The 13,430-nt window shown below is 41.4% G+C and overlaps 1 protein-coding gene across 4 annotated transcripts in view; it reads left to right on the top strand.

Annotated features, from left to right (window-relative positions):
* Positions 1-318: 318 nt before the first annotated feature.
* Positions 319-13,430, top strand: part of AKAP7 (A-kinase anchoring protein 7) — a 151,907-nt gene continuing 138,795 nt past the window's right edge. The window contains exons 1-2 of one of the 4 annotated variants that reach the window (XM_019420617.2): positions 319-625; positions 6,973-7,110. In XM_019420617.2, coding sequence (XP_019276162.2) covers positions 370-625; positions 6,973-7,110 — 394 coding nt within the window. In that variant the 5' untranslated portion in view covers positions 319-369. The remainder of the gene's footprint in view (positions 626-6,972; positions 7,111-13,430) is intronic. The other 3 variants (XM_019420619.2, XM_019420616.2, XM_019420618.2) reach the window with 3 other exon arrangements.

Raw genomic sequence — 13,430 nt, 5'->3', positions numbered from 1 at the left:
ATTTTGTAATCAGAACTGTTTTTGAAAGCTCTTTGCAAAACTAAACACATGGATCCTCAGGCGGCCACGGGCCACGGAATGCTTGGAGGCAGGTCCCAAGCTCACCCTAATCCCAAAGCTTGGGGCGGGAAAGGCCGCGCCACGGGAAATAACCGAGGGCTGCCAAAGGCCGCAAGAGGCCGCCGGCTCGGGAGCGCAGACGGGCACGCAGCGCCGCGAGGCACAGAGGCGCCCCCAGATCTCCGCGGGCGCCGGTCGCGGCGGCCTCTCCGCCCTCCCCGAGCGGGGCCGGCGTCGCTCGCCCCAATCCGGGTACCGCCGGGCGAATCGCCCGGCCCCTTCCGCCGCTGCCGGGCGCCGGGCCTGACCATGCGGCTCCCGCGGGCGCTGCGGCTCTGGGGGCTCGGCGTCTCCGCCGGCCTGGTCGCCGCGGCCCGAGCCCCCGTCGCCCCCCGCCGTCGCCTCCTCCAGTCCCGCCCCCCCGTGCCGCCCGCGAGTCCCCGGCTCCGCCCCGGCCTCCGCCTCCGCCTCGCGCTCGGCCCCGGGCCGCAGCGCCGGGCCGCCGCCGCCGCCTGCCCGGACGCGCCGCCCCGACGCGCCGCCGCCATGGAGCGCCCCGGAGCCGGTGAGCCCGGGCTGCCGAGCGGGCCGGGTGGGCGGCCGGGGGCGTGGGCCCCGTTCATTGCCCGGCCTCGGGGAGGGCCGGGCCTCGCCGCCCCGCCGGCGCCACCAGCGCTGGGAGCGCGACCTCACGCCCGCCGCGCTCGGGGTCCCTTGTCGGTGCCAGTGGGACTCGGGGGTCGCGCCGAGGCCCCCCGCGCAACCGGGTGTGCTGGCTGCTGCTTGGAACCCAGCGTTCCAGTGCAGGCGCTGTTGGTGTGGCGGGAGGCGAGGGGTGTGAACCTGCCCCAAGTTTCACTTTTGTTTCCCCCTTTCTGATCTTGTGACCTTCAGTTCAAATTTCAAGTCATCCCCTCCGCCCCCCGACGGTGTTTGTGTGGTCAACGAAACCCACAAAATCGCGGTTTTCCTTGTTTATCGCAGACATTAAAGACCCGAGCTATCCCGCTGTTTCACGTAGAATTTTATTCTAGGTGTGGAAATGACCTCTTTTAAACTGGCGCCAAATCTGTAGTGGGGCCCAGAATTCATTTCCAGTTGAAGTCCGCATTTCTTGTGAACTGAACTTTGTGGGTAGAGCGAGCGAAGGGTTGGACTTGGGGCGAAAGGGACCAAAAGCCAATCAGAGAAAAGACGCTCCCCGGCGGGATATTTGTAGTGTAAACGCATAAAAAGATATAAAGACCCTTAAAATGTTAAAATGTGTTACATGACAGCCAGTAACCAATAGAAATTTGTGTACAGATGTTATGGAGATGACCTTGTGGGTTGGTGCGGAGGGCGGGGCGAGTGGGTGGGGAATCGTCCGGGAGAAAGGAGACCCACACCCCGGGCGCCCTGCTTAGTGCGTGTCCTTGCAGTTCTGGATACTGATGGCGCATCTGGGCCTTTCCCTCAAACTAGCGAAGTTTAAGATGATCTTGGAGTTTACCAAGTAACGTTCCTTTTCACACAGTATTAACTTATTTTCTTCATTTCTTTCTGGTAATGGATTGTATTTTTGGTCTCTTTTTATGAAGAGGAAAGCTAAGCTGACTTGTTGATTATCACACAGCTCAACCCTTATCTAGATGTAGGATGCTACTATTTTTAGTAGCCACACCGGGACTGGCATGGATGGCAGTGACCCTTTCCATTGGGTCTTGGGGAATGTAACTAGCAGACTGAGTAGAAGAATCTTATCTAATGAAATCACATTTTATTATCCAAGTAGGAAACTTGCCTTTTTTGTGGCAAAGGGCAAAACTGGCTATCCTTTTTCCCCTCTGTTGGCCTGTCTTTAATAAAGTCACTTGCTGAAGTGCACATATATTCGAATATTAGTGTATACTTATATATAGTTTTGCATGTACGCCTTACATTTTTATAAGAGTAATTTTTTATTTAAAATGTTTGACTAGCAGAGGGGGGGAAATATAAATATATTGAGTATGGCTATGTCATCATTTAGAAATGATTTATATTTCCTTTAGTCTTTGTCTGTATAGAACATACAATATTGTATTTGCTTTAAAAAGTCAGTATTAGTAACAAACTTCTTTGGTTGTGCTAGTCTTCATAACCATTATTCTTGGTTGTCATTAGAGTGAGTATGCTTTATTCTCTGAAAAGTTGTTCCACTTTTTCTTTAAACAAAGCTGTGGTGAGTCTTTGTCAATATATGTGATAGACACAGATATGTTAGCGAGAAGAACATTTTTACAGCTCCTGATCTATTGCCAGAGTGTTTTTTGAAAGGATTCCCTCAGTTTACAGCTCCATAAACTACGTATGTTTAAACTGTAACCTTGGGCAAGTTACTTCACTGGCTAGTCTGTAAAATCAGTAAGTTAATAGTACCTCCCCGATACCATGGTTGTGTGGATTAAAGGAGTCATTATCTATAAGTGCTTTCAGCTTAGCCTAACGTTACTACATGCTCAAGTGTTAGCTGTTGTTTTTAGTAGGAGTAGTTTCCCGGTTTCATCTCATTTTTGTTACGAATGCACTTAGCATCATTCTTATTTGGATTTGTGCAAAAGATAATTTTAACTATAGTTGCACCAAGTTTTAAGTACTCAAAACAACCAGTTTATGGTTTAAATGCTATTATTTAATAGTTCATATCTACAAACATGGTTTCTTTTGTTCTGTAGTTTAATGGAACAAAGTCTGTATTTCAAGTTCTGGACTGTTGATTTGACATAGCATTGCATTCAAGAGTTTATATATGCCTTATTTAACAAGATGGAGAACGATAGTGAGCAAGTCATATGCTTTACCTTTTATAGTTTGGGATAGCAGTACCTTTCCTTCATTGTCCCGTGAAAAGGAGAATCTGTGACATGCTGAAGCTGCTGTTTCAGCACCAGAAATGATTTGTTCTTGGGCATTGAGTAGCCATACTGCAGTATAACTGAGTGATTTATTAACTACTCTCAAGTGTGTGCTTCTCTGTATCCAGTCATTCAGTACAAATGTACTGGTCACCAGTTGTGAGCTGTACATTGTACTAGGCATTGAGGAATCAAGTGAGAAGGTGTGGCACTTAAGGGACTTATATGGGGACCATACTTATTGGTAGGGGTGTAATTATGAAAAGTGTCCTCTTTCACTTTCAAAAGTGTCCCAGTTTCAGTGGTAAATTATATGTGATTACTTTAGCTTAGTGTCTAAAGGAGAAGACAGACTAATGGAGACGTACCACATTGTGTATTTGTCCTATGACTGGAGGAAGCACTAGGTACTGGGAAGGGGATAGGATTCCCTAACTCAGCCCTGAGCTGGGGATAAGAAAGTTTTCCCTAACAGTAAACATCTGATCTGAGTTTTTACTTTTTTTTTTTTTAATGTTTATTTAGTTTTGAGCGAGAGAGAGAGAAAAAATGAATGGGTGGGGGAGGGGCAGAGACAGAGGGAGACCGAATCTAAAGCAGGCTCCAGGCTCTGAGCTGTTAATACAGAGTCCAACGCAGGGCTCGAACTCCCCGCCAGATCATGACCTGAGCTGAAGTAGGACTCTTAACCGACTGATCCACCCAGGCGCCCCTAAGTTTTCACTTTTAAGTTGATTATTCTCAACTGTTAACATAATCTGGTGTGGTGTAGAATCAAGGTATGGAAGAAGTTGAAAGGGGATCTTTTGGAGCAGTGATTTTAAAACTTCGATTGCATATTAGAATCACCCTGTGAGGCTTTAGGAAAATACCAGCAGCTGTCCTGATCTCCAGAGATTCTGATTTGATTGTCCTGGAGTGGGACCGAGACATTGGTAATTTTAAAAAGCTCCAGGTGATTCTAAATGCAGCCAGGATTTAGAATTTTTCAACTAGGACAACGATGTCATCTAGGAGATGAGATAAATAGTCGGGCCTGGAGAGTTGGTATGAATTGCCTGGGATCACATGGCTAGTGAGTGGGAGCAACACGACCCTGGAATGCCAGCCTTCTGATTTCTGGTACCAAGCCCTTTCTTTCTTTTCTTTTAATTTGTTTTAGTGTTTATTTTTGAGAGAGAGAGAGAGAGAGAGCGAGCAGGGGAGGGGCAGAGAGAGAGGGAGACACAGAATCCGGAGCAGGCTCCAGGCCCTGAGCTGTCAGCACAGAGCCCAACTCGGGGCTTGAACTCAGGAATCGCGAGATCATGACCTGAGCCCCCCGGGAGCCCTGCAGGCCCTTTCTGTTACAGCAGCCAGCTGGCCTCGCCTCTTTACCTAAATGCCTCTGTTATCACCATTGTCCTTTCCCGAGTCTCCTTTTGGTGTAGCTAGAGGGATCCACATCACCCTGTCCTCTATTGGTTAATTGAGCTCGAGAGAAACTAAAGTATTTCAAGAACTATTTTCATTTAAAAAATGACAAAATTTAATTCATCATGCTTTTCAAGTTTTCCTTTTGCCTTCAAAGTGTATGATTAGAGCCCAGAAGTCAGCCTCTTATGCCATTCCATGTATTGTCAAGAATCCAGTCTATTTCCAAGTGGCACATGGACTTTAGAGCTACAATTGAAATGTCAGTGCTAATGGCCAATTTCATGTCACTGAGTTATTTTTTTCCTCCCAGCTTCATTGAGATGTAATTGACAAATAAAATTGTATATATTTAAAGTGTACAGCGTGATGATTTTCTATAATGTATTGTGAGAGGATTACGACAGTCAAGTTAATTGACACATCCATCCCCTCACATACTTCTTTTGGATGAGAATGCTTAAGGTCTCTCAGCAAATTTCAAGTATATTCTACATTATTTAATTACAGTGACCATGGGGTACATTAGTTCTTCAGAGCTTAGTAACGGGTTCTTAGGCTAAGGATACAATAGAGAAAAACGAAAGTTGGGTTTGTTTCATTTTGTTCTGATTTTCATTCAGCTTTGTGCATATTTAACTGCCCAAATACTCTTTGCTGCTACCTTTTCAAGTGTAAGCGGGTCAGTAATGATTCTTTACATGTAGCTGCAAGTGCCCAAAGGTACTAGATGTGTGTCGATCTATTATTAAAATTTTTGTTTCGGTATAAACTGCATTTGTATTTTTCAATGCAAGCAAAAAATAGAGAGGGAACCTTTACTTGTTCTCACATATTTCAAATAGTTGTAAGTTTATGATTAGACTCATGCTAAAATAATATTTGTTGAACACTTGAGTGCCAGGCACTCGTACTTGATAAATAGCATCATTATTAAGAATGTACTGATGCTTTTGTTTGTTTTGGTATTTAACACGACTAATTTATATAAAAATCTTTTTGTGTTTTTTTTTTGCTTATATCTAGAAAATAGATGAGTGTGTGCGTGCACGTGCATGTGTGGTGTGTATGTGAGAACAATAGAGACCACTCAGATTGCAATAAAAATTTAGATTTTTTGGATATATATGTTAACTATGACCTTCAGTGATAGTTATGTTGTATACTGTAAGCCATATTCTTTTATTCTTTCCTTCTTTCCTCCCTTTTTTTAAAATTATTATTTTTTTAATGTTTATTTATTTTTGAGAGAGAGAGAGAGAGTGCAAGCAGGGCAGGGGCAGAGAGAGAGGAAGACACAGAATCCAAAGCAGGCTCTAGGCTCTGAGCCGTCAGCACGGAGCTTGATGCGGGGCTTGAACTCATGAACCGTTGAGATCATGACCTGAGCTGAAGTCGAATGCTCAACCGACTGAGCCACCGAGGTGCCCCATATTATAAGCCATATTTTTAATGGAGTGTGTTTTTTAGGTATTATATTTGAAAATAGAGGATTACAACAAAATGAAATAAATAACTTCATTAATACCTTTCATGGTAAATTAGTCTTTAGTAAATACAATTATCCCAAGATTTTGTTCAGTCCTACTTCAAACCACACTTATGTTCTTTCAATAAAAGTGTTGCAAAATAATGGTACTGGAACTACCACCTACTGATACATTTTGCAGTTAACTTTATCAGCTTGAACAGACACCCTCTTTCCCTTTACCTCCACCCGAGACATAGACTATTCCATCCATAACAAGAAAACAAAACAAAGACCAAATGTGAAATGTGGCTTTAATACTAGCAAATGTCCTTGGGAGGCCTGTGAAGGAAGCTATAAGATCTTTTGCTTTTTAATCATTGAATTTCTAGGAAGCATATTTAGAGCCTTGCCTTTTAAACTGAATTTCCAATATGAATATAATAATGGAGAGAAAAAATTTAAAAGTCTTTATTGGAAAAAAAATAAAGGTTAGAACTTGTACAAATGAGTACACATAAATCATATTGTTAAAAATAAACACGAAGGAGACTGACAAAACGTTATTTGTTTGTTTTCAAAAGTGTGCGGAAAAAAATGCAATTTTATTTTTTATTTTTATTTTTTTAATTTTTTTTTAAATGTTTATTTATTTTTGAGACAGAGAGAGACAGAGCATGAATGGGGGAGGGGCAGAGAGAGAGGGAGACACAGAATCGGAAGCAGGCTCCAGGCTCTGAGCCATCAGCCCAGAGCCTGACGCGGGGCTCGAACTCACGAACCGTGAGATCGTGACCTGAGCTGAAGTCGGACGCTCAACCGACTGAGCCACCCAGGTGCCCCAAAAATGCAATTTTAGAATGAAGAAAAGATAGCTACAAAAGATCTTGAGGATTGTTGATTAACTGTCTCCGTCTAACCCTGAGTTGAATACTGTGCTTCAGAAAATTATTAATGCTGTTTGACATAAAAGTGCATTGTAAAAATGTAGAATAGGATATAAATAATACTTAGGTTTACAGTATGTTTGAAGACAAGTTGTGTCATTTCTCAAGAGATGTTAATTTATATTGAATTCAGGTGACTTGTTTTAGTGTAGGATACAATGTTCAAAAATAAGTTAAATAATACATTTTTCTTTTTGGTATGTTACAGGAGGAATGGAGTCTAGTGAGTGTGAAAACGTGTCAAAAGAAACGGAAGCATTTGAAGAAGAAGAGTTTGAAGCTAGTGCTATGGATTCTCTGATAGACATGCCATTTGCCACCGTAGATATTCAAGATGAGTGTGCAAGTAAGTACTGAAAACGAGGCAGATTTGCCTACCATCCAGGTTACTTGCGAATAGAAAACAACTGAAAGCACCAATATAGTCTACAAATGTTTATTGACTGTATACTCTGTGCCCCTTACTTTGCTGTCTTCTGTAGAGCCTGGCTATCATTTGATACGGTTTTATCTTGACGAGGTTCTATAACTAGAGGATCCATAAGAAATTAGTTGGCTCTCCCCCGTTGTGGGGTTCCTTGCCACCTTGCAAGGAACATCTGTCCAGGTGGTAGAAGGGGCTGGGCCCACTCCTGCCTCCATGGGTGTGGACTCTGTCTTCTTGGGGTCCTTACTTACTCTCAGTGTTTAGTTTGCAATTTGAACAACAAATCGAGGTGGTAGTTTGGAAGAACAATTAGAGTGCGCTTGGGTGGCTCAGTCGGTTAAGCGTCTGACTCTTAGTTTCTACTCAGGTCATGATCTTGGGGTTCATGAGTTCGAGCCCTGTGTGTCAGACTCTGTGCTGACAGCATGGAGCTTGTTTAAGATTTTCTGTCTCCCTCTCCCCCTACCCCTGCGTGTTCTCTCTCTCTCTCTCTCTCTCTCTCTCTCTCTCAAAATAAGTAAACATTAAGAGAATTAGTTTAATCTCTTCATTTCTAAGAAAAAAATGATACTCAGAGAAGTTAATTAGCTAAATTCACACAGTTGAAAATAACTACTTCCAAAATCTGTGATTTCTGATTTGTTAGTCATTTCTTTGGTGAACAGTTACAATCTCTTGAGACGAATGTTGTGCAGGATGCTTTGGGGGTGTATGGGGCGAGGGTGTGTCAAGAGAGGCATCTGACCTGGATGTGGGGTTAGTAGGTGTCCTGGGAAGCATCCTGGAGGTTTGACAAGAGTACAGGCCTGGTGGATAAGTATGAACCATCCAGGGTTCTTTCCTTTATATTAACTGTCCTTGGATTTAGCTGATCATCTGGATTTTCTATGGAGTGATGGAAAAGTACAGATTCCTCTTTTCCACCTTTGTGTTAGGCCAGGGGATCTTTTTTGTTTTTAAACATCCCATGCGATTCCGGTGGTCATCCAGGCTCAGAAACCACACTGCTCTCTATCTCACTGTCTTCCTACCCAGCAAGGCTGATTTATGTTTTGGGATGATAGAAGGAGAGAGGGATACTTAAAATGTATTAAATCTCTGGTAATTTTTTCTCCATTCCATAATCTAAGGGGAAAAGGAAGGACAAAGAGGTGTTTCCTCAGGCAGGGCACGGTTTCCTGTCTTATCCTTTACAGCTAGCCTGTAGAGAAGAGCCGCTTTTAGGGGTTTTACAGCTGTTCAAGGAGCCTTCATTTGAAGAAGTACTATACCTGTTAGATGGAAGAAGGTATCCTTTGGAAACAAGGGGCAAGAATAGCAAGGATTTAATCATGTTTTCCTTTTAATTTTCCATTTTTTGAGCGAATGCCTTGAGTGTTATCTAAAAAATGCAATCCCTTCTTTCTGATTTCATTACTTTCTCTAACTTGGAGGTAAAATAAAGCAGAATTTTCCTGAGTAGCCATGCCTACATGCCTGTGATGGGCATCTCCCATCCACCCTTCTTGCCCCTCAGCCCTGTTCCAATTCGAATCATTCCCACTGGAGTGTTCATCAGTTAGGCTGGAACAAGACGGGGACTTGTTTACCCTTCCAGCTCTAGGTACTTATGACTTTACATAACTGACACGGAGCTTATCTGTTTGAACAAACAGCTTTTACCTGGGACTGACAGAGAGATACTGCCAGAATCCCAGAGAGCAAATACTATTTCTGAAGCTGCTGTATTCTTAGATCTCCACTGGTGAGGAGAAACAATGACCACTGAGACCAGAAAGAAGGAAGGGGATGTGTTTGTGGCTCTGCACTCCTTTCCTGCTCTGAATGGACTAGCCACTTCTTCAGAGGATGGGCATTGGGAAGGTTAGCTAATCGTTTATACAGATAGGATCTTTTCCCTGCAGTATATGTTATATTTATTACTAAAGAAGTGTTATGCGTGTAAGTTAGGGGCTTGGGTCAGTCCACGCAAGTCCTTTTTTTTTTTTTTTTTTTTAATTTTTTAATGTTTATTCATTTTTTGAGAGAGAGCACGAGTGGGAGAGGGGCAGAGAGAGAGGGAGACACAGAATCTGAAACAGGCTCCAGGCTCTGAGTTGTCAGCACAGAGCCCAATGCAGGGCTCAAACTCGCGAACTGTGAGATCATGACCTGAGCTGAAGTTAGAGGCTTAACTGACTGAGCCACTGAGGCTCCCAAGTCCTTTTTTTTTTTTTTTTTTTTTTAAATTAAAAAAAAAAGTTATTTAATGAGGGAAAGAGCGCACTTGTGAATAGGGGGAGAGGAGCAAAGCGGGAGAGAGAGAATCCCAAGCAGGCTTCGTGCTCGGCATAGAACCCGAAGCAGGGCTCCATCCGGCAACCCTGGGATCATGACTGGAGCCAAATCCAGGGTCATGCGCTCAACCGACCAAGCCACCCAGGCTCACACATAAGTCCATTTTTAGCTGTATAGTACTTTTGGATAGTTCAGTCTTTGTGAGTTAGAGGGCTTTGTGGGTTAGTCTAGACTCCAAACCACCATGTACAATATTATTTTTGTGGAAAGATAGATTTCAAATTCTAAGTTCCCAGTTACACACAGTCAGTGTGGTATGAGAGAAACAGAAAACTTGGGTTTTGAGTTTTGGTTATTTCATTTTCTACTCGTTTAGCCCTGGACACTTAAACTGTGTGAGCTGGGCTTTTCGACTGTGAACCATATGGAATTCCCTACTGTTTTCCTCCCAGCGTTGCTCTACAGATCAGAGGAGGTAATGTGGGCAAGAGGGCCATGAGAGATGTAAAATAATGCACAAATGCTATTTACAAAAGCTTTGAAACATATCCCTTCATTATTTGGGGACAACTTGTTCTCTCTCACTTTTATAATAGCATTTACTAAGACACTAGAAACAAATACTAAAATTCTTCGCAAACTAGAAACTACTAGCTAGTTTTTGTGAAATGAGATTTTTATAGAAATGCACAAGAACTGGGAGTTTTGTTGTCAACCCTTCAACTTAAGATAGCTATAGGAATAGTGTTTGTATCCAAAACTGGTTTGTGGCTTGAATGGACTTCGTGTGGCTTTTCTCTTACATTTATTAACATGGAAATGTAACCAATTTACTGGCCTGTGGTAGACGACAACCTTAAAATTCTGAAGTTGCTGGTTGTTGCCTTTGGTTCTTTTAGTTTCCTTTGGTGGGTGGAAAGTGTGAGTTAACTGCCAAGACATTCTTGCCGATAGAAACCCTGGCAGGGTGACGAGGAAAGTAGTGCTAACAAGAACATCGTGGGAAGGAGAATCCTTGCCAATAAGAAAACTCCTCCCCAAATGCTTGGTTCAGAGGGTCTTAGGCGCCAACTGTGTTACCTTGAGTGTGGGTGCTGTGTCACGATTAGGTGTTGTGTGGTCTGGTTGGCCAAAATGGGTGTTTACGTTTTTTGTTTGTTTTGTTTTTGAGAAGAGATTATTTTACTATATGCTGCAATATAAAATGTATTAGAATTTTATGCTGAATTAAACATAAAACGTATTAGAACTATATATATTAGAATATAAATATACACACTGGAAATAAATTATCTAAATGTAAGTGTGAAAGAAAATCTTCTACAAATATTGAGGAAGCAATACAACCTAAGTCACATCTTCTGGCTCTATAGGTTGAACATATTCTGGGAGAAAATATAACATCACTGAGTTGTTGACCTGGGCCTGGGTGGGTCTATTCTCTCTACAAGATGGAAGTGTCAGTGGTTAGTTGGTTAGAAACCCAGCAAACCATCCGGAAAATGCTTGGAGTTGCTGTTAGTCTTGCCTCTGAAAGTTGAATGAGAGTCTGCACCGAAGAGTCATTCTGCTGCTGGAAGCAATAACTTAGTGTGCTTCCCATGGACTGTAAATTGGTGGAGAGCTTTCGTTTAACCAACTCAGTTCTCTTAAGAGAATCGTGGCCCTTACCTATCAAGCCACATTTTAAATGAAGATTCAAAATAAAATATTTGAGTGCCTTTTTTCTTTCATAAGTATAGAATTCAGTTCTCATGTCAAAGTTATTATCTTTATTTTACCTCACACAGAATTCTAACCTTGTAATTATTGGAGACTTTAAAGATCTGGGAAGTTATTTTGTTACTTGCTTATTAGCTAATATCATTAAAATGTATTTTAAAAAGTTCTTCAACTCTTAAGTATTTTAAAATACTGATTGAAACCTACCTTTTCTGGAATAAAATTTTTTATAGAAGAATGCTGTGTCAAATAAAGATGGAATCTTAACACCTGGTGTAGTAAGTGATTATCCTGAGTCAATTTTAACTTCTTTTTTTTCTTGAAGTAATCTCTGTGCTCAACATGGGACTGGAACTCCCGACCCCAAGATCAAGAGTTGCATGCTTTACTGACTGAGCCACTCAGAGGCCTCTCCTGAGTCAATTTTATTTTATTATTTTATTATTTTTTTATTTTTTTATTTTTTTAACGTTTATTCATTTTTTTCCATTTATTTATTTATTTATTTATTTAATATATGAAATTTACTGTCAAATTGGTGAGTCAATTTTAAAAAAGGATAAAGTAGGGGCACTTGGCTGGCTCATTCAGAAGAGTGTATGCCTCTTGCCTCTTGATCTTGGGGTCATGGGTTTGAGCCCCATTTTGGGAATAGAGATTACTAAAAAAATATATAATAAACTTTAAAAAAAAATAAAAAAGATCAGTTATGTTCTGTATCATCTCTAATTGATTGGGGAAACATGGAGTACACATTCCAAATTTTTATGAAAGGGCTTAAGGCAAATATTTGTGTCAAATACTACAAAGGTTTTATCTTTTTCCCTTAGAAAAACACACAAGACAACAAAAAACATTGGAAAATCCCAATAAATACATTAATTCATTCCACACACATTGAGTGCCTGCAGTGTGTCAGGTAATAATGGTCCTGGGCAAAGTAGAAGATAAAATTCAGTTAGTAAATAAGTACACGGAGAGTTATCCAACTTCAGATGTATTAAAGGATGTACCTTAAAATATGGCTATAACTTATCAGATTGGCAATATCTTTTTCAAAAATATCAATTTCAAAATAATATGCAGTGCTTTTAATGTCCTGTCTACCTTGCTTGTGACAATGTACTGAGTCCTTTTAGAATGGAGTTTGTTGGGACCTCCAGCAATGTTCAAACACGGGATAGATCCACTCATGGGATTCCCAATGCAAGGACATAGTCTTACTTGTGGAAAAAGGTCTTATTCATAAATATATGTGTTACAGTGTCTGTTAAATAGTAGAAATATTGGGGGAAAAACCCCAAATGTCCAAAATTAGAGAGTGATTGAGTAAGCTATACTAATGCTTTAAATTACACATTATGTAATTACATGTTGTTATGAAAATAATATTTCTGAAAACTGTGTTGGGAGGAATATTTCATACCTTCAGTGCAAAGTCAAAAAGTAGGTGGAAAAAAGTATGCGTTGTTTGTTTACAGTAGTGTAAGTACTTTGTGTGACCTGTCACCAGAATTCATAGTGGTTGTGTTAAGATAGCGATTTTTTGAGCAATTTTTTAGCTCCTTTTGCTAATTTTTTATGAGTGGCTTTTATTCTTTTTATGAAAAAATATGATTAGAATTAAAAAAATGTTTTTAAGTGTTTATTTTTGTGTGAGAGAGAGACAGAGACAGAGTGTGAGTGGGGGAGGGGCAGAGGGGGAGACACAGAATCAGAAGCAGGCTCCAGGCTCCAAGCTGTCAGCACAGAGCCCGACACAGGGCTAGAACCCATGAGTAGTGAGATCATGTCTCTAGCCGAAGTCAGAAGCTTAATGGACTGAGCCACCCAGGCGCCCCTACAATTAGAATTTTTAAATGTGCTTAAAAACTTGCTTTTAAAAATGTAAGCTTCATTGATTCACTAAATAGAAAGTTGGATAAACTTATTCCTCTTTGATCATGTCCACTAACATTATTCCTAATAGTGTTAAACTGTGGTGGTTATAAGCAAGGGCTGTGGAGTCAGACTGACAGGGTTCTACACTTTCTCTTCAAAAAAATTTTTTGAGGGTGTCTGGCTGGCTGTCAGTTCAAACCTCATGTTGGGTGTAGATACTACTTAAATCAATTAAAAAAAATTTTTTTTCAGGGGGTGTCTGGGTGGCTCAGTCAGTTGAGCATCTGACTCTTGATTTCACCCAAGGTCTTGGGATTGAGTCCCATATTGGGCTGCATGGAGTCTGCCTAAGATTTTCT

The sequence above is a fragment of the Panthera pardus genome, unplaced genomic scaffold (genome assembly GCF_024362965.1).
Source record: "Panthera pardus isolate Hobbes unplaced genomic scaffold, ASM2436296v1 HiC_scaffold_17, whole genome shotgun sequence".
Taxonomy (NCBI): domain Eukaryota; kingdom Metazoa; phylum Chordata; class Mammalia; order Carnivora; family Felidae; genus Panthera; species Panthera pardus.
The sequence above is the reverse complement of the archived record's forward strand: the minus strand, read 5'-3'. Positions and strand labels throughout refer to the sequence as shown.